Here is a 27,733-nt window from a genome sequence, read left to right as displayed (position 1 = left end):
TTTTGATATTCAAATAGGATAAAACCGGATTTTATTTTTAGATAATTTGTAGTATTAAATTTTATCTAGATTTTGGTTGGAAATTATTAGATGCGGTATGTAACTAGATTCACATAGGTTACAGGAATATCAAGTATAATAATAGGACAAAATTGTAAAAATGATCCCTCTGTTTAATAAAATTATATAACTTTGGTTCAAAAAAGTTTGAAGGTGTACCAATGGCCTAATTTTGAATATTTTTATTGTTTTTGGTCTCTATACATTTAAAAAGATGATCATGCCCTTATAATTTATATTTTTCATTTTTTTTAATTATTGAAATACATAACTTATATTAATTTTTATTTTTATATATTTTTTATTTGTCTTTTCTTTCTCATCAAAACACACACACATTTAGTCTTAGTTCATTATGATTTATGAAGTTAATATCAGTTAGTTGTTTACATTAGTCTTAGTTCATTGCGATTTATGAACTGCATGTTCAATCATTGCATATATTTATGAAATGAATACTGATTATACATTTACATTAGTCTTAGTTCATTATGATTCCCGTAACAATAATTGAATATTGACATTCAAATTATTTAACATTATTCAAACTTACTTAAACATGCAAATAAATAACGACATTAGATACAAATTATAAACTTGTATTTACTAAATAATTTAAAACATAATCAATATATTGTGCTACTATTTTCAATTTAGTTAAACACATATAAAACCCACTTACTAAAGAATCTTATTCCTATCCTCCGTTGTTACATTCTAACTCATAAGATTCGGTTAAATATACATTTATTTATGTTAGTGTTTATAAATTATGACATGCAATGGTAACTGATAACTATATTATGTAACTTGTTTCACAACCGGTTAGATGTAACATGTATAATGTAGTTGTATCTCAACAACCGTATATTGGTTATACAACCACCTATTGTATATAACTGGGGGATAATCGTTGGCGTCTTTTATTAAGATACTATGTTATAAGCCATGTAAAACACAGTTAAGTTTTTTTTATAAAAGCAATAACAAAAAGCAATTATTTAATCATACACATATTAAAATGTAACATCCCGAAATTTCAGAAGTCAATGAAGGGCAAAAGTGTATTTTCGAAGAAGGGACTCAACGAGTAGGTACGCTTACTCGCCGAGTCGGAGCGGGTTTGAGTCGCGAATTAAGTGATCAACTCGCCGAGTCGGAAGCTTGGACTCGACGAGTTGGTGTTGAAGAGAGAAAACCCTAATCCCGGGGGTGGTGCCCTATATAAAGCACTTTAGGACCTCCCCTCAGCCTCATTATTGCCCTTGAGAGTCAGTAAACCCTAGAAATCGTGTGAGCTTCCATTATTAAAGAGAATTGAGCTTTGGATGAGGAATTTTGAGAAGGGGACTTGAAGACCAAGAGGCTAGCATCAAGGGATTGGTGTAGATCCAGAATCTACTTCAGCTTGGGCACATTTCGGAGGTAACAAGTTGTTACCTTGACTCTTTTGCATCTAGATCTATTTCTTGAATGAGATTTGGGGCCATTTTAGCATATTAAGGATCTATTTCGGGTTAGAGGTCTAGATCTGAGGTTGCTACTTCAGATCTAGACTTGTATTGGTCCAGAACCTCATAAAGTATCAGCCCTTGGTTTGTTGGTGAAGCATCCTTGTCTTAAACCTTAGCCCTATAGTGATTTGGGCCTATAGCTCTTTGCTTTCATGTAAAGCTTGCAACTTTACGTGAGAGGCATGCCCTAAGAGAGTGGATCTAAAGTTTGGAGCCCCTGCATGACTCGAAAAGCCTCTGAATGGATTGAGAACTGGAGAGACTCTGCGAGTCACATGGGTGTACTCGACGAGTTGTATGAACATGTGCATGAACTCGGCGAGTTGGAAGAACAACTCGACGAGTCTGTTGAAGATTACCTTGGACTCGGCGAGTCTGTTCTTGGACTCGGCAAGTCTGGTCGCAGGAACCTAACCTCTTCTGGTTAGAGCCCCGAATCAGTGAATCGAGGGGTGACTCTGTGAGTTGAACATGATGGGACTCGGAGGTCGTTGGACTCGACGAGTCTTGGGGTGACTCGACGAGTTGAGTCGGGTACTAAGAATGTTCAGAGTTTAAGGACCCGACAAGTCAACAAGTTGACTCGACGAGTAGGGTCAGTCAGGAAATTTGACTTTGGTCTGGACTTTGACTTTGACATCCAAGAGTGTTATGGTGATTGATTATTTATGCCAATGGTCCATTGATGGCAATAGGTGTTGGAGTTTTGAGCAGTGCTTCGGGTGTGTGCTTCCGTGGTTCGGTTCTTCATTTCAGGTGAGTTATCCTCACTGTACTCAAGGGTCTAATGCACCAAGGCAGACCCTTTGAATTGTTGTTTAGAGCTTGTTATGTTATGGGGTGATATGATTGCTAGTATCTTGGTAGATAGGATAATGTTAAGAGGATATGCCTTGTCAGCTTAGTATCCTAGAGAAATGGATAGTTAAGTGATGGCTAGTTCTGTTGGATCAGCGCCCTGGTAGTTGGGTAGTGGTTATTTATATACATGTAGTTGGTCTTGCCTTATGTACGCCAATAGGAGGTTACCTGTGGGTTATGTATGTTGAGCGGTAGCAGAGGGTATTCCATCCCGGTAGGATGATAGGGCCCTAGTATGTTGGTTCTATAGAGTATTATGTGGTTGCCTGTTATGTGTGATTGTTTGCTAGTGTGGGGCATTCCAACCCGATGGTTGTGGGCCAGGAGTATTCCATCCCGGTAGGATGATTGGACTCATAGTAGTTTGGCATTCCAACCCGATGGTTGAGGGGCCAGGGGTATTCCATCCTGAGGGATGATTGGACCTATAGTAGTAGTAGTTACCGTAGGTATAGGGAGTGGGGCATTCCAACCCGATGGTTGTGGCCAGGAGTATTCCATCCCGGTAGGATGATTGGACTCATATTATGTTGGCATTCCAACTTGATGGTTGAGGGGCCTGGGGTATTCCATCTTGTGAGATGATTGGACCCATAGTAGTTATTGTTGTACGTATAGGTGTATGGGCATTCCAACCCTATGGTTGAGGGCCAGGGGTATTCCAACCGAAAGGTTGATTGGACCCGTAGTATGTTGTTCCTTGTTGTATGTGTATGATTATGTGTATATGGGTACTTTGGGGGAACTCACTAAGCTTTCGGGCTTACAGTTGTGGTTTATTGTTTCAGGTGCTTCAGGAGATCGTGGCAAGGCGAAGGCGTGATCGTACCGCTCCTCATGTTTTATGTTCTTATGATATGGTTCTAGGAAATACTCCGATGTTTGAAATATTTTGAAAATAAGATGTATGGACTTAATGGTTTTGAATGAAATAAAATGTTTAAATTGGTTGAAAATTTTTGGTCGTTACATAAAAAAAATATTTGCATATAGTAAATGATGTATAAAGGTTAATTCATGATCCTCATGTATAACTATTATTAATAAAGGGTTACAAAAATTAAATAATATTATTTAATTTTTGACTATTTATAAAGAAAAAATAGTGAAATATGAAACATTTAAAGAAATATATTATTTTCTATGTGTGAAAATTGGTTCTCATAAACAAATCAACATTATACAATAATAGTCTTTGACTTTTATTTATGGTCATAACAAAAAAATGCAAGTGTAAACATTTGAACTCTCATTTATGACCATTGATTCGTAAGCACTACTGAACTAAAAGTTTGATGTCTGATATTGCCTCAAATTACATACATTGCTTCGTAAACATTAACAACAAATGCAAACATATGCAAGTGGTAAATAATTTACGATGATATTAAAAATACATATATCAGGTGTTCACTTTTTTGTCATGATTTTTCATTCAAATCAAATCTTGAACTTTACATCGGTATCATCACGAAAACATTAAGTTACAAATCACTATGATTACATGAGTAGTACCATCACTTGAATTAAGTAAAAAACATAGTTTTTTCTTGTAAAATATCCTTGCACCACTTGGATTCACGTATCTCTTAAGCATTTCATCAAACATATTGTCAACATCATTTATTGTATTCCAAAAAAACATCATTGGTTACATATTGCTAGGAAACATTGCATTGAATAAAACCATTTGAAACAAAACCATATGACAAATAGGAAAATATTGGATTGTTAGACGAAGCATGACATCAAAAATTAGGAATGATAAAACCATTAACATATTTTAAAATTCTAGGATAGTTAACTTGGTTTATGCCGTGAATTTGCTATTGGAAATAGTTACTGGTGTCGGAGTTTTAATTGGTAATTTACGTCTTTATGTCATTTAGATTTCATGTTTTGGCCATTTATACCCTAATATTTTGGTTCACCTGAAGGCATGAAGTCATTTCTCACTTGGGATCCAGGTTTTGGCAATTTTGACGATTTTACCCCTGAGCAACAAATTATATTAAAGAGAATGAAATCACAAAACAGGAACCAAGAAGAATCAAAGTATAATAATTAAACACACCTACTATAGCATTTCAGTTTGATAAGTCTTCCAAATTATAGCATTGTGCTTTTGTTTCTTCCTGTTATAGAAGTTTAAACTATAAAGATGAACATAAACAAACCAATCTATAAAGATTGAAAAACGTAGGACAATAATATTAAAAATGAAATAGACATGTAAACTATAAAGATGAACAAAAACAAATAGATATTTAAATATTGAAAAATGTAGGATACAAATAAAGGATAAGAATAAAAATAATAAAAAAAATCATACCCCCTATATACATTTATACTATTTTCATTAATTTTATTGACAATTTCGTTTACAAATATGGGTAAAAGTATAGAAATTTCTCAAAATAAAATTTATCATGCAACACAAACACCAACAGGTTCTATCACTTAAGGGCAAAACCTTAAAATTGTTCACACGAAATTCATATAACAATTTCTCAAAATAAAATGACATTAGTTACCTTCACAAGTTTTCACTCCATCACACTAAAACATAATATGACATGCATATTCCCTTTCCCACTAGCTTATTTTAACATCTATCATGTTTATACATTAAAAAGGTAAAATGACTCTGGTCATAACATATTGATAACAAATTGATTCTCTTTATAAATTATTAGGAAACTTATCAAGACAAATTTTGTGATCATTAGCATTAAAATGATAATTAGCTTTAAGATAAAGCTTATGTTCATAACAATGGACGATCATAACAAATTGATTTTCATGTATAAAGCATTAGGAAATACGTCAGACATTAACCTTCTAGTCTAATAATAGCAACAAACTTAAAAGTATAATGTCGTTATTAACATCAATATAAACACACACATAAACCTCATATTATGAAAAATAAACTTTCTATATGCTACTAATTACCTTTTCGGGAAGCTTTACTCTTTTGCTACTTGTGGTTTCGATGTTACCCACATAAGTTAAATTTTTAAGCTTTTTAAGGGTTTATGCCAAAATCCATCACTATCCTCTCATTTTGTTACAAAATGAAATGAGAAATCGATCAAGAAAAGAGAAAGATGTACAGGAAACCATTACCAGGATAAAGTAAAGAACAATTAAGGATGGATAAATAATATAAAAGGCCGAATTTTGTTTGGATAATTTGTTTTCATCACTATGAATGTTGTTGGAATTTTGGTAAATTATATCAAAAGCAGGGGTAGTAAGGTAAATTGATCAGTAAGATGTAAATGTCACATGTTTGTCGCATTGCAACTGGGAATTGAGTATGTTACTTCCTATTTTCTGAAAAATTCAGTATAATTCACACAATTAGATTAAAGGCAAGGGTAATAAGATATATAATAAGATAACCCTATTTCTCTCTCACACAATGAACACACATTGATACCGCAATGATACCGTAGGTAGATGAAAAATTCCAAACATATAATTACAAAGAATTACTAATTAATTGAATCAAAAGAAAAGTTCTTGAAATTGTAGGCGTCGATAAAAAAGTTCAAGGAACACCTAATTAAGATGAGATTGGATTAATACGTTTAAGAGCAAACCGAGGACATAAAAACTTATAATAGTATAAGGGATGAGAGAAATTAAGAAAGGGGGAAAGGAATTACTAAAATTTTAGAGTGCAAGAAGTGTTTCTTAGACTACAATCAAAGCATTAATGGAAGATTTCTCATTTGCAAAAACACACTGCAAAAGTCTGAGTGTAGCAATAACCTCAATTAAATACATACAGTTGAATAGGTTGCATTAAGAAGAAAAATAAAAACCAAATTCCTTCTCCTTCATTTAAGAACATAATGTATGGAGAATAATTCGAACCTAGAAAATCAAAATTAAATCCAATTAAATTATAAAGCAGAAATTAGTGATGGTGGTTTCCAAATCTAGATTTAGACCCACGAAATTGAAGTACACACATAGTTAAAAGCACAGGCGCACACAGTTAAACACACATAATAGCAGGGACGATTTAAAGATGTATACCTGGTTGTGTTCTTACTAATTCTCATATTCGTCGATGTAGGTGAGTTTGTAGGTCAGTGGAGTGTAGTGGCGGTTGTGGAGAAGGATGGTCAGGGTGGTGATTGTCACGAAGGATGGCAACCCCGTGGCGGAATAAATTATCATATCTATTGAGAGAGAGAAAAAAAGAGAGAGAAAAAAAGAGAGAGAAAGAGAGATTGAAGAAGATGATGCAAATTCTTTTTTAGGTTTGGAAACTGGAAAGATAGATGGGGAATTTGCAAGCCATTGTGGTGACAATTGTGGTTGATGTCAACTTTGCTATAAGAGTTTATTCATGGAGGTTTATTTCCCATTTCAATCAGCGTCTAGGTGGAGAAATCCATAAGAACTTCCTAATCGCTTTCAAAATGTTCAATGAAAAAAAAAACAATTTGAAGGATTAAAGAGAGAAAAGAGAGTTGATTGATAATTGACCCAAAAGAGAGTTGACCATAAATCTCATGAGATTTATGGATTGGTTTGAGTTTTGAATTTGAATAGAATGTTATAATTGTCAGACTATTGATTTTACATGATTACAATCAATTCCAATTAATCAGGGATTACAAATTTGATTTGTTCTGTAAATGCTAATGCTAATCAATGTGATTTTATTTAAATCTGAAAGTAAAAATCATAGAAAAATACAAATGTCATTTTTAGATAATATGAGAAAGAAAAATCAAAATTATGAAAAAATGACATATGCCATAGAGTAACTACTCTTTTATTAAGAATGGTATATTAAATGGCACGATTAGGAGATCAAATAACTTTTGATATATCTTGTCACAATCTCATTCAATTTGCTAAATGTCATTTTATGGTTATTTTGAATTAATTTTTTTCACATGTCATTTTATGAGTTTTTCTATTTTATTAAATTCCACAACATATTTTAATGCAAGAATTGCAATAAATGTAGTAATAAATGGATATTAATCTTCAATCTACTCTAATAAATGATTTTTTTGTCACTTATCACACTCTTATTTAACTTGTCAAATGTCATTTTGTGGTTATTTTGAATTATTTTTTTTTGCACATGTCATTTTATAAAATTTTCTATTTTTTTTAAATACCATATAATATTTTAATGTAATAATTGCAATAAATGTAGTAATAAATAGATATCAATATCATTAATGAACTTACCTTTTAATTTTAAAATTCTCAAAATTAAAGCTTATTAGTTTTTTGTTTATTTATTTAAATTATTTGTTTAAATTTGAAACATAAAAAAACATTTCCATTATAATAATTCCTTATTTTTCTTATTTTATTATAAATTCAAAGTTCTTAAATAGTTAGACCTTTATATATATATATATATATATATATATATATATATATATATATATATATATATATATATATTAAATTAATACATGGATCTCACAACTAGTTTCACTAATAAACTTACATTTTAATTTCAAAATTTCCAAAATTAAAGCTTATTAGTTTCTTTTCTTTATTTAAATTATTTGTTTGAATTTAAAAGATAAAAAACATTTCCATTATAATAAATCATTATTTTTCTTATTTTCTTATAAATTTAAAATTCTCAAATATTTTGACATTTATATTTAACTTTTTTTTTAAATTAACTTATATAATACATGGGTCTTACAACTAGTCTACTCTAATAAATAAATATTTTTTTGTCATATGTCATGCTTTCATTCATTTTGTCATATGTCATGTTTTCATTCATTTTGTCATATGTCATTTTATGGTTATTTTAAATTAGTATTTTTTTTCCACATATTATTTTATGTTTTTTTTTTCATTTTATTAAATTCCACATATTATTTAAATGTAATAATAAATGCATACCAATTTCATTAATCAACTTTCCTTTTAATTTCAAAATTTCTAAATTAAAACCTCATTAGTTTTCTTTGTTTATTTATCCAAATTGTTTGTTTAAATTTAAAAGAAAAAAAATACTTTAACTTTAATAATTCAATATTTTTCTTATACATTTAAACTTTATAAAATTTTAGAATTTCATATGTTTTTTTAAAAAATATATATATAATACATGAGTCTTACACCTAATGAAAATAATATAAGCCAATTACCGATAATAAAACCATGAACCTTATTTAACAAATAACATTGTTTTCACATATAGCACACTAGTTCTTTATAAGCAAACAATATACATTTTTAATAAAATCTTTCGTTGATATTTACAATATACAACAAAGTCATAATAAACAAAATATAAAATCTCAAGCACAATAATTACTACAAAGCCTACATAGCAAAAACATAGCGAAATATGATTTATGAAAATGCAAATTCTTTCATGGAAAAAACATAACGAAATACTATTACTAAACAGATGTCCATAATAGCTTCATATATTATTTCCAAAATTTGTTACACCAACTCAGAATTAATCTATCCAACTTCCTTAGAGTCATGGGATATCTGTCTTTGTATATATACACATACAAATAAATATTTTTTTGTTATCCGACAAAGGAGATGGTTTTGTATAGATACCAAATGCAAAAATACTTAAGACCTAATGGTGTCTCCATCTTTCACTTTTCACTTTTCATGTGTCACGTCAATGCTTATTTTTTCCTTGTTCTTTTACTCTTCAAAACTCAGGAAATTGTGACATTTCACTTCTTCACATATTTTTATTTTATTTTAAAAATATATTTTATACAAATATTATATTTTTTTTATAAGGAATTAATAGCCATAAGTTTTAATATATATATTTTTTATTATATATATAATTTAATAAAAACAAAAGAAAAACAAATTAAAACCAATTTATAGCAATTGCCAATCATGAAAAGAGATAAGGAGTGGGAAAAGGAAACCTCCCCTTGCTAAACCACACCAACATGTGTTTTCCTAAGTGTGGTTCACACAACCGCAATGTATCGTATCTTATATACCGTTCAAACTAATAAGTACTTTGTAACACCGTGAATTTCCAAATAATTTTTCGCAAAGTATAAAAACATTTTTCATTTAATTTTCATAAAACATCAAGTTTAAAATTCCAATCCACATCATACAAAATCCCAAGATCATATATCATAAAAATACCATGCGTGTGTACAGTTCAAGTCGGCGCCTTCCCACGGTCATCACTAGTACCTGAAACAAACAACACTAACACTGTAAGCACAAAGCTTAGTGAGTTCCCCAAAATACCACACATAATACATATTAGCCACTCGAGGCTATAACTCTGTGGGTCCGTGCACCCAAACTCTGTGAACCCTCAGGTTCTAACTCTGGGAACCTTCCGGTTCCAACTCTATAAGCATGCACAACATAAATCACATAGACATCATGCAGTACAACACCTGGCATACACATAACATACACATACTCTGTCACATAACTCTGATTACCTACTCAGGTTAATGTATAGTGAGAAGACTCACCTCGTATATCTCGATAACTCGCGAATCCTGGAAATCACTCGTGCTTGATCCTCCGAGCTATAATCCTCCTATAACACCATATATCTCTAATTAACACTTTTACCACTAAGGTTGACTACCCCTATCAAGTCAGCACTGGTCAACGGTCAACGGTCAACTTTGACCGGACTCGGCGAGTGCACTAGAGCGACTCATCGAGTCTAAACGTTTTCACCAACTCTCTAGGATTCTCTTTTGACACGTCGAGTATGCCCCTGACTCGACGAGTTCCACCTGGCATGAATTGCGGGGCCACCACGACTCAACTCGCCGAGTCTCAAGAACAACTCGGCGAGTTCCAGTTCGACTCAGTCCACCTGTCAACCCTTTCTAACTCTCCCTGACTCAATGAGTTATCCCATAACTCGGCAGGATCACTCGCTGAGTGGTCAAGGACAATCTTCATGCTACTTGCCGAGTCTGTTCTTCGGACTCGGCGAGTCCATGCCATGCATCAACTCAAACTTGCTTCTGAGGTCAGATCCGCTCCAACAACTCATAGATCTGGCCCTCCTAAGCTCATTCATCACGTAAAGTCACAGTCTTGGCTACCATGCAACACCTACAAGGCTCTTTTTGAAGAAATGACCTCTAAGATGGCAACCCTAGTCTCCATCCCAAATGGGAGGACATAAAGCATGGCATTAGGGACTCTCTGGACCTGCTAAGGTCCAGATCTAGGCACCATACCCCCATGGGACCTCTCACACTTCAAGTACAAGGCAAACAAGGAATGAAGAAACCCTAGATCTAACCATATCAACCAAAAACACAGAAATAAGCTCTGAATGATACCTCAAGAAGCTCCCCTGACGAAATGGAAGTAGATCCAAGCTCCCCAACTCTTCTAGCTTGACTTTCCCCTTCCTTTCTTGCAACTACACACAAATTTGGTGAATAATGGCCTCTTATCTCACTCACAAGAATTCTCAGCTGCTTTGGTGCTCTCAACATCAAGGTAGCCGCAATGAAGGGCCATAAGGTCCTTTAAATAGGGCTTAGGACCGGGGAATTAGGGTTTCATTAAACAGCGCGGACTCGCCGAGTCCATTCCTTGGACTCGCCGAGTCCAGGCGTGAACCCGCGTCTAGAACTGCGATCCTACTCAGCGAGTTTGAGCTCCAACTCGCCGAGTCCCCTCACAAAACACCAAAAATTATATGATTAAAAGATACCTGGAAATTCCGGGCTATTACAATTCTCCCCCACTAGAACTAGACTTCGCCCTCGAAGTCTCGCTCTACAAATAGCTTCGGATGCTGCTCACGCATCTCACGCTCCGGCTCCCAGGTCATCTCTGATCCCTTCCGATGCTGCCACTGAACCAACATCAGGGGTACCTCCTTGTTCCTCAAAAACTTGATCTTCTGATCTCTGATGGCCACTGGTCTCTCGGCATAATTCAGGCTCGCATCCACCTGAATATCCTCTAATGGAACCACTGCCGACTCATTGGCTATACACTTCCTCAGCTGCGACACATGAAAAGTGCCGTGAATCTGCCCCAACTCTGCTGGCAAATCCAAACGATAGGCTACCCGGCCTACCCTCGCGATCACGCGGAAAGGACCAATATATCGGGGACCCAACTTGCCCCTCTTCCTGAATCGAATCACTCCTTTCCAAGGAGAGACCTTCAGGAGTATAAGGTCGCCGACCTGAAACTCAAGCTCGGACCGACGTCTGTGTGCATAACTCTTATGTCGGCTCTGAGCGGTCAACAACCTCTGTCTGACCTGCTGGATCTGCTCTGTCGTCTGAAGCGCGATCTCTATACTGCCCATCACCCTCTGTCCAACCTCTCCCCAACAAATGGGGGTCCGACACCTCCTCCCATACAACAGCTCAAAGGGTGGCATATCAATGCTCGAATGATGGTTACAAATGGGGGTCCGACACCTCCTCCCATACAACAGCTCAAAGGGTGGCATATCAATGCTCGAATGATGGTTGTTGTTGTAGGAAAACTCTGCCAAGGGTAAATACGCATCCCAGCTACCCCCGAAATCCAACACACATGCTCGGAGCATGTCCTCAAGCGTCTGAATCGTCCGCTCACTCTGACCGTCTGTCTGGGGATGATATGCGGTACTAAAATGCAGTCTAGTACCCAACTCCTCATGAAACTTCTTCCAGAATCTGGAAGTGAAACGCACATCACGGTCTAAAACAATCGAGATCGGCACCCCATGCCGTGATATCACTTCCCTCACATACACCTCCGCCAATTTCTCTGCTGAAACACTCTCGCTGATAGCAAGGAAATGAGCACTCTTCGTCAACCTGTCCACAATCACCCAAATTGCATCAACTCCCCTGGCAGTCCTTGGCAATTTGGTGATGAAATCCATAGTGATCTGTTCCCACTTCCATTCAGGAACCTCCAATGGCTGCAACTTACCATGCGGCCTCTGGTGCTCGGCCTTAACCCTACGGCAGGTCAAGCACCTCTCAACAAACCACGCGACATCCCTTTTCATACAGGGCCACCAATACTCCTTTCTCAAATCCAAATACATCTTAGTGGCTCCCGGATGGATCGAAAATTTCGACCGATGAACCTCCTCCATCAAAATGGTATGCGTTCCTCCCACAAACGGCACCCAGATACGTCCCTGAAATGTCATAAGCCCCTGACTATCGGTAACGAACTCTGAAACCAAACCAACAACCCGTTCCCTCTTCTGCATCTCAGGTTGCACAGCCTCAGCCTGTGCCCCACGAATGGCGTCCAATACCGGAGCTATCACGGTCAATCTCAAACATACATCCCACAGCGGAGTGCTCTCCGCCCTGCGGCTCAACGCATCGGCTACCACATTAGCCTTGCCTGGGTGGTACATGATCTCACAATCATAATCCTTGACCACATCCAACCATCTTCTCTGTCGTATATTTAGGTTGGGCTGATCCATCAAATACTTCAAACTCTTATGGTCCGTGTATATCGTACACCGAACCCCATACAAGTAGTGACGCCAAATCTTGAGGGCGAACATCACTGCCCCCAACTCTAGATCATGGGTGGGATATCTCGTCTCATGAGGCTTCAGCTGCCTCGATGCATATGCTATCACATGCCCTCTCTGCATCAGCACCGCTCCCAATCCCAAGATCGATGCATCATAATATACCACAAAGTCCTCCATCCCTTCCGGGAGAGCTAATACTGGGGCTTCGCACAACCTTTGGCGAAGTGTCTCAAAGGAGGCCTGCTGCTCGGGGCCCCATGAAAAAGCAACACCCTTCCGGGTCAATCTGGTGAGTGGCACTGCGATCTTGGAGAAATCCTTTATAAATCTCCGATAATACCCTGCCAACCCTAGGAAACTCCTGATCTCAGAGGGTGACTTCGACACCTCCCAACTCATCACCACCTCAACTTTGGCCGGATCGACCAATATCCCTTCCTGATTAACGAGATGTCCTAAGAACTGGACCTCCCGCAACCAAAAATCACACTTGGAGAATTTGGCATAAAGCCTCTCCGACCTCAGAACTCCGAGAACCTCTCTCAAATGCTCCTCATGCTGCTCTCTAGATCTAGAATATACCAGAATGTCATCGATAAATACAATCACCGACCGATCCAACATCGGCCTACATACTCGGTTCATGAGATCCATGAACACCGCCGGGGCATTGGTGAGCCCAAAAGGCATCACCACAAACTCATAATGCCCATAACGCGTCCTGAATGTTGTCTTCTGGATGTCCTCATCCCGCACTCTCACTTGATGGTATCCAGACCTCAAATTGATCTTGGAGAACCAAGATGCTCCCTGCAACTGATCGAACAAATCGTCGATCCTCGGTAACGGGTAACGGTTCTTGACCGTCAGCTTGTTCAACTCCCGGTAATCAATGCACATCTGGTGTGAACCATCCTTCTTCTTGACGAACTGGATAGGCGCTCCCCATGGCGAGCTGCTCGGCCGAATAAACCCCTTCCTCAGCAGCTCCTGAAACTGTGAGGATAACTCTTGCATCTCTGGAGGTGCAAGACGATAAGGTACCTTAGCGATAGGCGCGGCCCCCAGAATAAAATCGATACTGAACTCCACTTGCCTCATAGGAGGCACGCCCGACAACTCCTCGGGAAATGCATCCGGGAACTCACGCACCACCGGAACCCCCTCAACTGAACTCGGCCTCTCGGAATCCGCCCGCGTATCCATCACATACGCCACAAAACCATTACAGCCCTGCTGTAGACACTGCCTTGCCCTAGCGGCCGAACAAAAGCTGATCCAGAACGTGTACCCTCGCCGTACACCGTAAGAACTCCCCCACTAGGGTCTCGTATGGTCACCAGCTGTCGCTCGCAGTCGATAACCACACCGAATCGGCTCAACCAGTCCATGCCCACAATAACACAGACATCACCCATCGATATAGGAATCAAATCAATCGGAAACTCAACACCGAAAACCTCTAACACGCATCCCCGAAGAACCTCCGTGGCATATATCACCCTCTCGTCAGCTATGGAAACTATCAGAGGCCGACTCAACGCCTCACGACTAACACTGATATGCTGACTAAAGGCCAAAGACACAAAAGACCGACTCGCACCTGAGTCAAATAACACTAAAGCAGGTACAGAGTTCACAAGGAAAGTACCTACGCATAACATAATATAAGCATAATATCTCAGCATCAAAATAAATACACGAAAGAAAACATACCAGCCACAACATCGGGCGCAGCGTGGACCTCCTCCGTGGTCAACTGAAAGGCCCTCCCTCGAGCTCTCGGCGCCTCGGCCTTCACTGGCCGACTCTCGGTAGCTCTGATGGCGGCAGGGGCAGATCCCTGAGATGCTCCCTGAGATGATCCTCGCAACTGCGGACACTCCGCCTTCCGGTGTCCGGTCTGGTTGCAGTGAAAACACACTGCAAACCCCTTGGGGCAGTCCTTGGCCATATGCCCCTCTTTGCCACACTTGTAGCAAGATCCCGCTCGGCAGACTCCATCATGACCCTTGCCACACTTCCCAGATGTGCGGCCCTTCTGGCTCCCTGGTTTGGGATCAGCGGGCTTGGCCCGCTTGGCTGCCGGCTGAGACTGTGCCGGTCGCCGATCCCTCCCCTGAGACTCCGCCTCCTCCCTGGCCTGAGTCTCTAGCTCAATCTCCCTCTTCCGAACATTTTCCTGAAGCTCGAAAAATGTCTGGTACGAGGAGTTCGCCACGAACTCCCGAATGTCCCGCCTCAAGATACTCAGATAGCGGCTCATATGTGCCTGCTCCGTAGACACGTGCTCAGGGCAGAACATCGCCCTCTCATGGAACATCCTGGTAATCACCGTAACAGATTCAGTACCCTGCTTGAGGGTCAGAAACTCCTGGGCCAAACGCTCCCTCTCCACCTGGGGAACGTACTCATCTCGGAACATGGCAGTGAACCTCTCCCAGGTCACTGCCGCAATCTCAGCAGGCGTGAAATGCGTCGTCACAAACTTCCACTAGTCCTTCGCTCCCAAGCGAAGCTGGTTCAGCGCGAACCGAACCTTCAAATGCTCAGGAGATGAGCAAGTGAAGAAACACCCCTCTATATCAGAAATCCACCTCATAGCTGCCACCGGATTCTGGGTCCCATCAAACTCTGGTGGTTTTGTGTTGCTGAACTCCCGGAACAGCAACGCATCACCACCTTGCGGCCTCGCGGCAGCAATAGCTGCGGTGGCCGCTGCAACAGCAGCCTCAGAAAGAGTGGCATAACGCTCGTCAAAGGTCTCAATCAGCGTGGTCTTAATAGACCCGAACATCTCTGGTATCTCTGCCCTGATGGCCGCAGCCACCTCCTCGTGGATGATCCGGCGGATCTCCTCATCACTGGTACCACTGCTCTCAGGCATCAAACGTGTCCTCACCATGATCTACCTCTGAAATACAACATACGATAAATTAGAACCCATTCAAGCCTACTCACACTCGACAACTCTTTCCTCCTTGATCCTTGGTATTCCAAAGATTCTTACTTGGGTTGTACACCGCTCCGGTGCTTTCAGTAGTACGGGCCCAATACTACTGTCCGCACCGTATCAGAATACACCCCAAGTCCTCCTCTTCGGATCCCAAATTCCAAGTACTCTATCCTGCATAGACCACTCTCTAATAGATCTCTCATAAGCCCCTCGCTGCTACTTACTCACTCTCAAGCATCTCATAGCACCTCACCTCTTCCTAGGCTAAGGCATCACAAATCAGGCCACTCTAGTCCTAATAGGAATACCTAGCCTACTCTAGCATGCGAATACATCATATCAATATCAATATCACATAACATAAGGGTATTTTGGAAAATCACCGTTCGGGCGCGGACTGATCGTACACACAACTTTGCTCTGCATTTTTCAAAAAAATCTTTTACTCTTTTTGAAAATACTTCCCAAATCCTCAGTTTGAGTTCAAATACGCCCGAAGGTGTACTCGAATCCCTCAAACCAAGGCTCTGATACCAACTTGTAACACCGTGAATTTCCAAATAATTTTTCGCAAAGTATAAAAACATTTTTCATTTAATTTTCATAAAACATCAAGTTTAAAATTCCAATTCACATCATACAAAATCCCAATATCATATATCATAAAAATCCCATGCGTGTGTACAGATCAAGTCAGCGCCTTCCCACGGTCATCACTAGTACCTGAAACAAACAACACTAACACTATAAGCACAAAGCTTAGTGAGTTCCCCAAAATACCACACATAACACATATTAGCCACTTGAGGCTATAACTCTGTGGGTCCATGCACCCAAACTCTGTGAACCCTCAGGTTCTAACTCTGGGAACCTTCCGGTTCCAACTCTATAAACATGCACAGCATAAATCACATAGTCATCATGCAGTACAACACATGGAATACACATAACATACACATATTCTATCACATAACTCTGATTACCTACTCAGGGTAAAGTATAGTGAGAAGACTCACCTCGTATATCTCGATAACTCGCTAATCCTGGAAATCGCTGGTGCTCGATCCTCCGAGCTATAATCCTCCTATAACATCATATATCTCTAATTAACACTTTTACCACTAAGGTTGACTACCCCTATCAAGTCAGCACTGGTCAACTCTGGTCAACGGTCAACGGTCAACTTTGACCGGACTCGGCGAGTGCACTAGAGCGACTCGGCGAGTCTAAACATTTTCACCAACTATCTAGGATTCTCTTTTGACACGTCGAGTACGCCCCTGACTCGACGAGTTCCACCTGGCATGAATCGCAGGGCCACCACGACTCAACTCGCCGAGTCTCAAGAACAACTCGGCGAGTTCCAGTTCGACTCAGTCCACCTGTCAACCCTCTCTAACTCTCCCTGGCTCACTGAGTTATCCCATAACTCGGCAGGATCACTCGCTGAGTGGTCAAGGACAATCTTCATGCTACTCGCCGAGTCTGTTCTTCGGACTCGGCGAGTCCATGCCATGCATCAACTCAAACTTGCTTCTGAGGTCAGATCCGCTCCAACAACTCATAGATCTGGCCCTCCTAAGCTCATTCATCACGTAAAGTCACAGTCTTGGCTACCATGCAACACCTACAAGGCTCTTTTTGAAGAAATGACCTCTAAGATGGCAACCCTAGTCTCCATCCCAAATGGGAGGACATAAAGCATGGCATTAGGGACTCTCTGGACCTGCTAAGGTCCAGATCTAGGCACCATACCCCCATGGGACCTCTCACACTTCAAGTACAAGGCAAACAAGGAATGAAGAAACCCTAGATCTAACCATATCAACCAAAAACACAGAAATAAGCTCTGAATGATACCTCAAGAAGCTCCCCTGACGAAATGGAAGTAGATCCAAGCTCCCCAACTCTTCTAGCTTGACTTTCCCCTTCCTTTCTTGCAACTACACACAAATTTGGTGAATAATGGCCTCTTATCTCACTCACAAGAATTCTCAACTGCTTTGGTGCTCTCAACATCAAGGTAGCCGCAATGAAGGGCCATGAGGTCCTTTAAATAGGGCTTAGGACCGGGGAAATAGGGTTTCATTAAACAGCGCGGACTCGCCGAGTCCATTCCTTGGACTCGCCGAGTCCAGGCGCGAACCCGCGTCCAGAACCGCGATCCTACTCGGCGAGTTTGAGCTCCAACTCGCCGAGTCCCCTCACAAAACACCAAAAATTATATGATTAAAAGATACCTAGAAATCCGGGCTGTTACATACTTAATTTCTAACCAAGTTCATAACAAGTTCTATCATAAATTCAACCAATTATTTAATGACATAATAGTTACACTACCAACAATATTGCTGTGGGTTGCAGTAAATTCTAACTACAAACACCAACAGGTTCTATCACATAAGGGCAAAACCTTAAAATTGTTCTCCTCACAAAATTCATATAATAATTTCTCAAAATAAACTAACATCAGTTACCTTCACAAGTTTTCACTCCATCACACTAAAACCTAATATGGCATGCATATTCCTATTCCTACTATCTTGTTTTAACATCTATCATGTTTAGACATTAAAAAGGTAAAATGACTCTAGTCATAACATATTGATAATATATTTATTCCCTTTTATAAATCATTAGGAAACTTATTAAGACAAATTTTGTGATCATAGAATTAAAATGATAATTAGCTTCAAGATAAAGCTTATGTTCATAACCATGGATGGTCGTAACAAACTGATTTTCATGTATAAAGCATTAGGAAATACGTCAGCCATTAACCTTCTAGTCTAATAATAGCAACGAACTTAAAAGTATAATGTCATTATTAGCATCAATATAAACATACACATACACATCATATTATGAAAAATAAAGTTTATATATGTTACTAATTACCTTTTTGGGAAACTTTACTCTTTTGCTACTTGTGGATTCGATGTTACCTACATAACTTAACTTTTTAAGCTTTTTAAGGGTTTATGCCAAAATCCGTCACTGTCCTTTCATTTTGTTACAAAATGAAATGAGAAATCGATCAAGAAAAGAGAAAGACATATAGGAAATCATTAACAGGATAAAGTCAAGAACAATTGGGGATGGATGAAGAATACAAAAGGTCAAATTTTGTTTGGATAATTTGTTTTCGTCGCTATGAATTTTGTAGAAATATTGGTAAATTATATCAAAAGCAGGGGTAGTAAGGTAAATTGATTAGTAAGATGTAAATATCACATGTTTGTCGCATCACAACTGAGAATCGAGTATGTTATTTCCCCATTTGCTACAAAATTCAGTATAATTCACACAATTAGATCAAAGGCAACCCTATTTCTCTCTCACACAATGAACACACATTAATACCGCAGTGATACCGTAGGTAGATGAAAAAAATTCCAAATATATAATAACAAAGAATTACTAATCAATTAAATCAAAAGAAAAGTTCTTGAAATTGTAGGAGTCGATAATAAAGTTCAAGGAACACCTAATTAAGATGAGATTTGACTTATACGTTTAACAACAAACTGGGGACATAAAAACTGAGAATGGTAGAATAAGGGATGAGAGACATTAAGAAAGAAGGAAAGGAGTTACTAAAATTTTAGAGTGGAAGAAATGTTTCTTGGATTGCAATCAAAGAATTATTGGAAGATTTCTCACTAGCAAAAGCACACTGCAGAAGCCTGAGTGTAGCAACAACCTCAATTGAATACATACAGTTGAATAGATTGCATTAAGAAGAAAAATAACCATCAAATTCATTCTGTAACACTTGGTTCTTGGTATGTATTCTGTTATTAAATCTTCATTTATTTTTGCTTTTTTGGCCTTGGACTCGGCGAGTCAAAGGACTGACTCGCCGAGTAGAAGCGGGATGAGGCGCGGGGTTTAAGCTGCGGACTCAACGAGTCGAGTCCCGGACTCGGCGAGTAGCCGCTGTTTAGACAAAAACCCTAATCCAGGGGTTTGCACCCTATTTAAACGACCTTATGCAGCCTCCCTTCCCCCTTTATGCTCCCAAACACTCCTCATAGCAAACCCTAGCCGTTTTTGAGAGGATCTAAGGCTTTTTGAGTGATTCTTGTGAGCTTTGATCTCAAGGAAGAAGGAAGAGCATAGAAGGATCAAGAGGGGACTGAAGGATTCGAGTTTGGTTCATCATTTGCAGTCTTTGGAAGGTATAAAGTCTGAACCTTGCTCATTCATTTGTTAGATCCCTCTTTGAGGTGATTTAGGGCTTTTATAAGCCATTTTTAATGGCCAACCATGTTTGCAAACATGGTTGGGGGTTTGGGCTTCTATATCATGTCATTCTATGAGCCACAAGTTAGATCTAGGATGCTTTTTGAAACAAGGAAGGCCCCATGCAACAAAAGAACCATTTTAGAGCCTTTTAAGCTCTAATGTCCCATGCATGCACGTAAAGTTTGTAACTTTACGTGCTAGATCGAGTTTGGGGGCCTGAATCTATCATTTGGTTAAGTGTTGTACATCAGAAATCGAAGTTCTTAGTAAGGAATGTGATAGACTCGGCGAGTCCAAGGGTTTTGGTCCCATATCAGTGAGGGTCATAAGGACCAGTTGGGTGTGGAAGGGTTTTAGGAGTCCCGGGGAGTGACCCAATGTTCTGGACTAAGCAAAGTGTTCTGGGAATTCATGGTACTCAGCGAGTACATGAACGGACTCGGCGAGTCCAAGACAATCTTCATGGTACTCGGCGAGTTGTTCATCAACTCGGCGAGTCGAGGACAGAACGTGTTCATAGGATGAAGAGTAACTCAACGAGTTGTTCATACAACTCGGCGAGTCAAGACAGGACATGAGCATCAGTTGATGATGAACTCGACGAGTTGTTTATACAACTCGGCGAGTCGGGTGTGGATTCAATCGGTGTTCATTTAGAAGGAAAACTCATCGAGTCATCGCCTAACTCGACGAGTAGAGATGGGTATGAGGTATGATGGAAGGATAGGGACTCGGCGAGTTGGCAAGCCAACTCGGTGAGTCAGGTCAACTGGAAGTTGACTTTGACTTTGACTTGGTCAATAGGTAAAATGGTCATTTTACCCTAAGGGTAGATGTTAGTTTCTGACTAAATGTTTTGTGGGAATTATAGCTGGAGGATTTCCGGAACAGCAACGACAACAGTCAGAGGATTCCCGCACAGTTCAGCAGCTACGAGGTGAGTTACCTTCCAGTAGGGGTGGGTCTAAGGCCACAATGTCGGCCCACCATTGAGGAGTATTTAGAAGATAATTGTCTTTGTGATAATTTATCTTGGTTTGGTATGCGTTTGGTTATGAGTTATATCTATATGATATGTTACATGATAGGGATACTTTCCCTGATAGTGGTCCTTAGGACCAAGGGGTAGGTCAGTACCCGGATATGTATGAATGTGTGCTTATATCTTGCTATTGTATGCTAGTGGTAGGGGGAGGAATAGTCCCCAGTTACCGGTTGAAAGATACCGATGATGATTACCGGTTGAAAGATACCGATGACGATTGCCGGTTGAAAGATACCGATGACGATTGCCGGTTGAAAGATACCGATGGTATTGTATGGTATGTGGTATGATGGGGGAACTCACTAAGCTTTGTGCTTACGGTTTCAGTTTTTGGTTTCAGGTACCTCTTCATCTAAGGGGAAGGAGCCGGCGGCGTAGCATGGCATCACACACACATATGATTTTCCGCATGATGTTTTCTGGGATTGTACTCTGATATGACATTTGTTCATGGTTGTGGGTTTCAAATATGATACTTGGTTTTGAGATGACGTGTTTATACAATATTTTCTAATGAATGTTTCATGAATTAATTAATCAAAAATGAAATTTTTGGGCTTGAATTTTGGGATGTTACACCTTCTCCTTCATTCAAGAACATAATGTATGGAGAATAATTCAAACCTAGAACATCAAATTTAAATCCAATTAAATTATAAAGCAGAAATCAATGATGGTGGTTTCCAAATCTAGATTCAGACCTACGAAATTAAAATACACACATACTTAAAAACATAGGCGCACATAGTTAAACACACATACACATACATAATAGCAGGGACACTTTAAAGATGTATACCTGGTTGTGTTCTTACTAATTCTCATATCCGTCGATGTGGGTGAGTTTGTAGGTCAGTGGGGTGTAGTGACAGCTGTGGAGAAGGATGGTTGTCGTGGTGATTGTCATGAAGTATGGAAACCCGGTGGCGGAAGAAATTGTTATGTTTGTTGAGAGAGAGAGAGATAGAGAGAGAAAGAGAGAGAGAGAGAGAGATTGAAGAAGATGATGCAGATTCTTTATTTAGGTTTGGGAACTGGAAAGATAGATGGGGAATTTGCAAGCCAATGTGGTTGATGTCAACTTTGGTGTAAAAGTTGATTCATGGAGGTTTATTTCCCATTTCAATCGGCATCAAGGTGGAGAAATCCATAAGAACTTCCTAATCGTTTTCAAAATGTCAAAGGAAAAAGAACAATTTGAAGGATTAAAGAGAGAAAAGAGAGTTGACCGATAATTGACCCAAAAGAGAGTTGACCATAAATCTCATGAGATTTATGGATTGGTTTGAGTTTTGAATTTGAATAGAATGTTATAATTGTCAGACTGCTGATTTTACGTGATTACAATCAATCCCAATTAATTAGGGATTACGAGTTTGTTTTGTTCTGTAAATGCTAATGCTAATCAATGTGATTTTATTTAAATTTGAAAGAAAAAATCATACAAAATTACACATGTCACGTTTAGATAATAGGAGAAGGAGAAATCAAAATTATGAGAAAATAACATATGACATAGAGTAACTACTCTTTTATTAAGAAGGGTAGATTAAATGACACAATTAGGAGATCAAACAACGTTTGATATATCATCGTGTCTAATAACTAAAAGCTTTTTTTGCCACTTGTCACACTCTCATTCAATTTGCTAAATATCATTTTGTGGTTTTTTTGAATTAATTTTTTTCCTAATGTTATTTTATGAGTTTTTCTATTTTATTAAATTCCACATAATATTTTAATTAATAATTGCAATAAATGTAGTAATAAATGAATATTAATTTCACTAATAAATTTACCTTTTAATTTCAAAATTCCCAAAATTAAAACTCTTATTTTCTTTATTTAAATTATTTTTTTAATTTTAAAAGATAAAAAACATTTCCATTATAATAAATTATTATTTTTTTATTTTCTTATAAATCTAAAATTCTCAAATATTTTGACCTTTATATTTATTTATTTTTTAAATTAACACATGTAATACATGAGTGTCACAACTAGTCTACTCTAATAAATAAATATTTTTTTTTATCATATGTCATGCTTTCATTCATTTTGCCATATGTCATTTTGTGGTTATTCTAAATTAGTGTTTTTTTTCACATATCATTTTATGTTTTTTTTTCTTCATTTTATTAAATTCCACATATTATTTAAATGTAATAATAAATGCATACCAATTTCATTAATCAACTTTACTTTTAATTTCAGAATTTCTAAATTAAAACCTCTATTAGTTTCTTTTGTTTATTTATCTAAATTGTTTGTTAAAATTTAAAAGAAAAAACACTATATTTTAATAATTCAATATTTTTCTTATACATTTAAACTTTATAAAATTTTAGAATTTCATATATATTTTTTTAAATGAAAACATATGATAAAACAATGAACCTTATTTATCAAATAACATTGTTTTGACATATAACACACTAGTTCTTTATAAGAAAGCAATATATATTTTTAATAAAATATTATTCTTGATATTTACAATATATGACAAAGTTATAATTAACAAAATAGAAAATCTCGCACACAATGGTTACTACAAAGCCTACATAGCAAAAACAGAACGAAATATGATTTATGAAATACAAATTCTTTCATGGAAAAAACATAATGAAATACTATTACTAAACATATTTCCATAATAATTACAGATATTATTTCCGAAATTTGTTACACCAACTCGGAAATAATGTATCTAACTTCCTTAGAGGTATGGGATCAGTGTCTTTCTACATGTATACATATAAATAAATATTTTTTTTGTTATCCGACAAAAGAGATTGTTTTGTATCGATACCAAATGTAAAAGTACTTAAGATCCAAGGGATTTTTTTCATTGTTTTTCCATTCTTCAAAACTCAAGAAATGGTCATATTTCACTTCCCCACACATTTTTGTTTTATTTTAAAAATATATTTTATACAAATAGTATACTCTTTTTTAGGAATTAATAACCATAAGTTTTAATATATATATATATATATATATATATATATATATATATATATATATATATAATTTAATAAAAACCAAAAAGGAAAACAAAATAAAAACTTTTTATAGCAATTGACAATCATGAGAACAGATAAAGAGTGGGAAAAGGGAACCTCCCCTTGCTAAACCACACGAAGGGTGCTGTTTTCCTGAGCGTGGTTCACACAACCACAATGTGTCATACTTTGTACACCGTTCGACCTAATAAGTATTACTTTCCAACCAAGTTAATAGTAAGTTAAAAAAACAAACACTATACAAGAAAAAAAAGAATTTTTTTTAATTAGAAAACATGCTTGTATAACAAAAAATATCATAAAATCTTCGATTGTTAACTTTTGAAGTGTGTTTTGTCCTAAAGTGCTAAACAATCTTTACAACTAATCGATGAGGCATAATTGAAATGATAATCATTTAAATTAAAATGATTTTCTATAAATAGTATAATACTTAAGGGGTAATAATGAAAAATACTCAAAGCTTGAGAAGTAAACGTAAATTAAAAACGCATATTTATGTCCAACAAATCCATCTTCCCTTTGTACATCTTTCACTGCTTGCATGGACACTCTTCCTCAAGCTCTAGTTCTCGAAATACTGAGTCGACTCGACGACTCGGCGGACGTAGCTCGCTGCCGAGCTGCGTGGAAGACTTTCAATACTGTCTCTCTAAGCCTTCGATCGATCAATCTACAATTGCCATTGTCAAGTTACATTGAATCAGGGTCTAGGGTTTCAAATGCTTCAAGTTCTTCCCAAATAACTTCCCCTCTCAAGACGATTTTCCTCAATGTTCTATCGAACTTGATAGTTGTTGAATCGGTGCGTATCGGCATCAAGAACCTGCCCCGATATTTTTCGCATGCTGGCGTTGAAGCAAAAGATCTGCACCTCACCGATGGGGATTTCATTATGCAGTGGCTGCCTTGGGTTTCCGGATCTTTGAAATCCCTTTCAATTTCGGATTTTTGGCCTCAGTCATGTCGCCGTCGATCGAATGTTTTATCTCTGGTGTCTGCTTACTGTAAGTTCTTTATATGCTGGATTTTTTTCTTCATGTTCTCTAGTGACGCTGTTGCTATATTGCGAAGTCCATCCTTTTTGTGATGTGAAATGATAAGATCCGTTACAGATCTGATCTTCAATAGCGGAAATTCTGTACCTTTTCAGGGTTCTTAATATCACCCACCGTTACTTGTTAACCTGTAGTTGGTTGTTATTTGTGAGTTTTTGGCTTTACTAACTTTGCAAACTTTAGTCGATTGCTACTTAATAATCTTGGAATTTTGTCTGAAATCTTTCAAGAAATGATTAATTGGTGGTCAATTGCTGCTCTTTTGTTTACTGTAAGGATAAAGATTCCCTCTGTACCTCACAAACAATGGTTATTTATAACTCTTATTCTTTCATTTCTATCATATTCTTCTAATAATGGTATCATTTCCAATGTAATCAACTGTTTTTTAGAATCTTTATGATTTGTATTTAGTTAAATCTTCTATCCGGGCCAAATTATCCTTGAAAAGGGCTATATAATGATCATCATTTTTTGGTAATACATGATATGGCATAGTCTAAAATTGTTTCTAATTGGGTACTCTTAATGTTCCTGTTTGTTTTTATTGATTCAGGTAACAAACTTGTTGAATTAGAGGTGAAGAATGCATGGCTTTCTGTTGACAATATGAATCAGATGTTAATGGTAACAAGTTTAACACTGGAGTCCATCCGATTAGATGATAAGGAATTGATACAGTTGAATAAGTCCTTCCCTAATCTTCAAGTTCTTAACTTGATAGATGTTAGAGGACTTAAACTACCAACAGTCCATCTTCTCCACCTAAAAACATGTCACTGGACTATAACAGATGCTCCACCATTTGTAACTGTACTCGCACCTAACCTTATCACACTCACAATCGAGGGTAAAAAGCCTGCTGCAGTTCATGTTGAAACTCCATTGTTAACTCACTTCCATCTTGCCCTTCCTCATGCGGACCCACTTTCAGTCGAAAAGTTTGAGAATCTGAAAACAGTTTGGATCGAGGCTTCATTCCTCTACCCCTTGCTTGTTAGCTTTCGATATACAGATTCTGTAGAAAATCTAACTTTGGATTCACGAGGTTTGACTAAAGGGCCTTTTGCAAGATTCAAATTTAGCCTTGAGAATTTGTTCAATATTTTCCCCAACATGACTTCTTTATGTTTTCGGTCAAGGGCATGGTCGGAATTTGAGGTGAGGGCTAGAATATTTGGGATTGGGATGGAAGGATTGAAAACTTTTTGTGGGTATCTGATGATAGTTGACCTTTCGTTGACTTTATCCTTGGTTGCTTGTGTGTTGGACCAATGCTTTGGCTTGGTAGATGTCTCTTTGCTTATCCATAATAATGTTGCTTCTTATCTATCCAAGGGTTTTATGTGCACCTGCATGCAGAGGTGGCCTAATGTGAATTGGAAGTGGGGAACATGGGAGGAAGGAAAGGAAGATTCTTGGATAAGTGATGAAGATTTAATGCAAATGTCATCTTACATGAACCCTGAGTTTCGATATGTAAAGAAACAAAGAAGTTGAGAAGATGTGTAGAAAGCTTTTATGATGGTTTCATCTTTTGGAATGTTGTTGCTTGTTATGATAATTTGTTTATCTTAATAGAGGGTTTAAATACAAACATGTGTCGATGCTTATGCGTATGCACATAATATATGTTTAATGAGTTGATATTGTTATCTTTATCTATATGCTTTTCTATATATAGTTTTTTGTGTTGCATGCGTTGTTTGTTAGCAAAAACGTGTTTCTTTTTTGTATCGTTTTTGATGTTATAGAAAGGACATGAGGAAGAGTAGATAGGAATACCTTGATAGGACCCAAATGGGTAGGCTTGGTCGAGTTTATCAGCGTAGGAAGAGATAGGCTTCAAGAGTGGGATAGTTTAAATGTTTTCTTATTTTTAGCTTTCCTTTTTATTTAATTAGTTTTGAATTTGATGTAGGATTCCTTTTATTTAGGAGTTGGTTTTGGTATCTAATTAGGTTAGCAGAACATTATAAATGTTGCTCGTTAGGGTTGCTTACTCCCTGTTTCTCTGAACTACTAGTGGCCGAATTGGTATCAAAGCATTTTGGTTCTGGTGTCAACATGTCAAAAACAAACGCTGAGAAGATTATTGGGTTGGAATCTAGGGTGGTAGGTCTGGAAATCGATATATCCAAGATTCCGGAAGAGGCCAAACTCACTGGGAAGAAGAATAACGAACAGTTTGCTGAAGTCTTACACGCAATCAGTTTTTGGCATTTGGCAGTTGTTGCTGTCCAATGGAAGAAACAAATCGACGAAAAGGAGGAATTCAAAGATGATTCAGAGTTCGAGCTCGAGTTTGGTTCTTTCAAAAAAGGAACAAAAGACGATAAGAATATGGATGGAAGTCGACAGAAAGTGGAGTATCGGAAAATCAAGGCCCTCATTTTTGAAGGGGAAGATGTGTTTGGGTGGATTTACAAGGGGGAACGTTTTTGCGAAATTCTAGGGATCATGG

The 27,733-nt window shown here is 37.6% G+C and overlaps 1 protein-coding gene and 1 long non-coding RNA gene across 2 annotated transcripts; one reads left to right on the top strand and one right to left on the bottom strand.

The window, feature by feature from the left end:
* Positions 1-3,846: 3,846 nt before the first annotated feature.
* Positions 3,847-6,664, bottom strand: LOC145061622 (uncharacterized). Its single transcript, XR_013687266.1, has 3 exons — positions 6,486-6,664; positions 4,510-4,570; positions 3,847-4,429 (listed from the first exon to the last, which is right to left on the bottom strand). It is a non-coding gene; the product is annotated as an uncharacterized LOC145061622 (long non-coding RNA).
* Positions 6,665-24,760: 18,096 nt separating this feature from the next.
* LOC145062229 (F-box/LRR-repeat protein At4g29420-like) lies at positions 24,761-26,911 on the top strand. Its single transcript, XM_079009861.1, has 2 exons — positions 24,761-25,218; positions 25,826-26,911. Exons 1-2 carry the CDS (start codon positions 25,107-25,109, stop codon positions 26,767-26,769), a joined length of 1,056 nt encoding a protein of 351 aa, XP_078865987.1. The 5' UTR covers positions 24,761-25,106; the 3' UTR covers positions 26,770-26,911.
* The last annotated feature ends 822 nt before the right edge of the window (positions 26,912-27,733 follow it).

Source organism: Lactuca serriola, chromosome 7 (genome assembly GCF_051521515.1).
Source record: "Lactuca serriola cultivar US96UC23 chromosome 7, Lser_US96UC23_V15, whole genome shotgun sequence".
Lineage (NCBI taxonomy): Eukaryota > Viridiplantae > Streptophyta > Magnoliopsida > Asterales > Asteraceae > Lactuca > Lactuca serriola.
The sequence above is the reverse complement of the archived record's forward strand: the minus strand, read 5'-3'. Positions and strand labels throughout refer to the sequence as shown.

Excerpts from the sequence above, each read along its gene's own strand:
- LOC145062229 (XM_079009861.1), top strand. The coding sequence starts at position 25,107 with ATGCAGTGGCTGCCTTGGGTTTCCGGATCTTTGAAATCCCTTTCAATT. Across the intron at positions 25,219-25,825 it reads ATCTCTGGTGTCTGCTTACT|GTAACAAACTTGTTGAATTA; the intron begins GTAAGTTCTTTA and ends TTATTGATTCAG.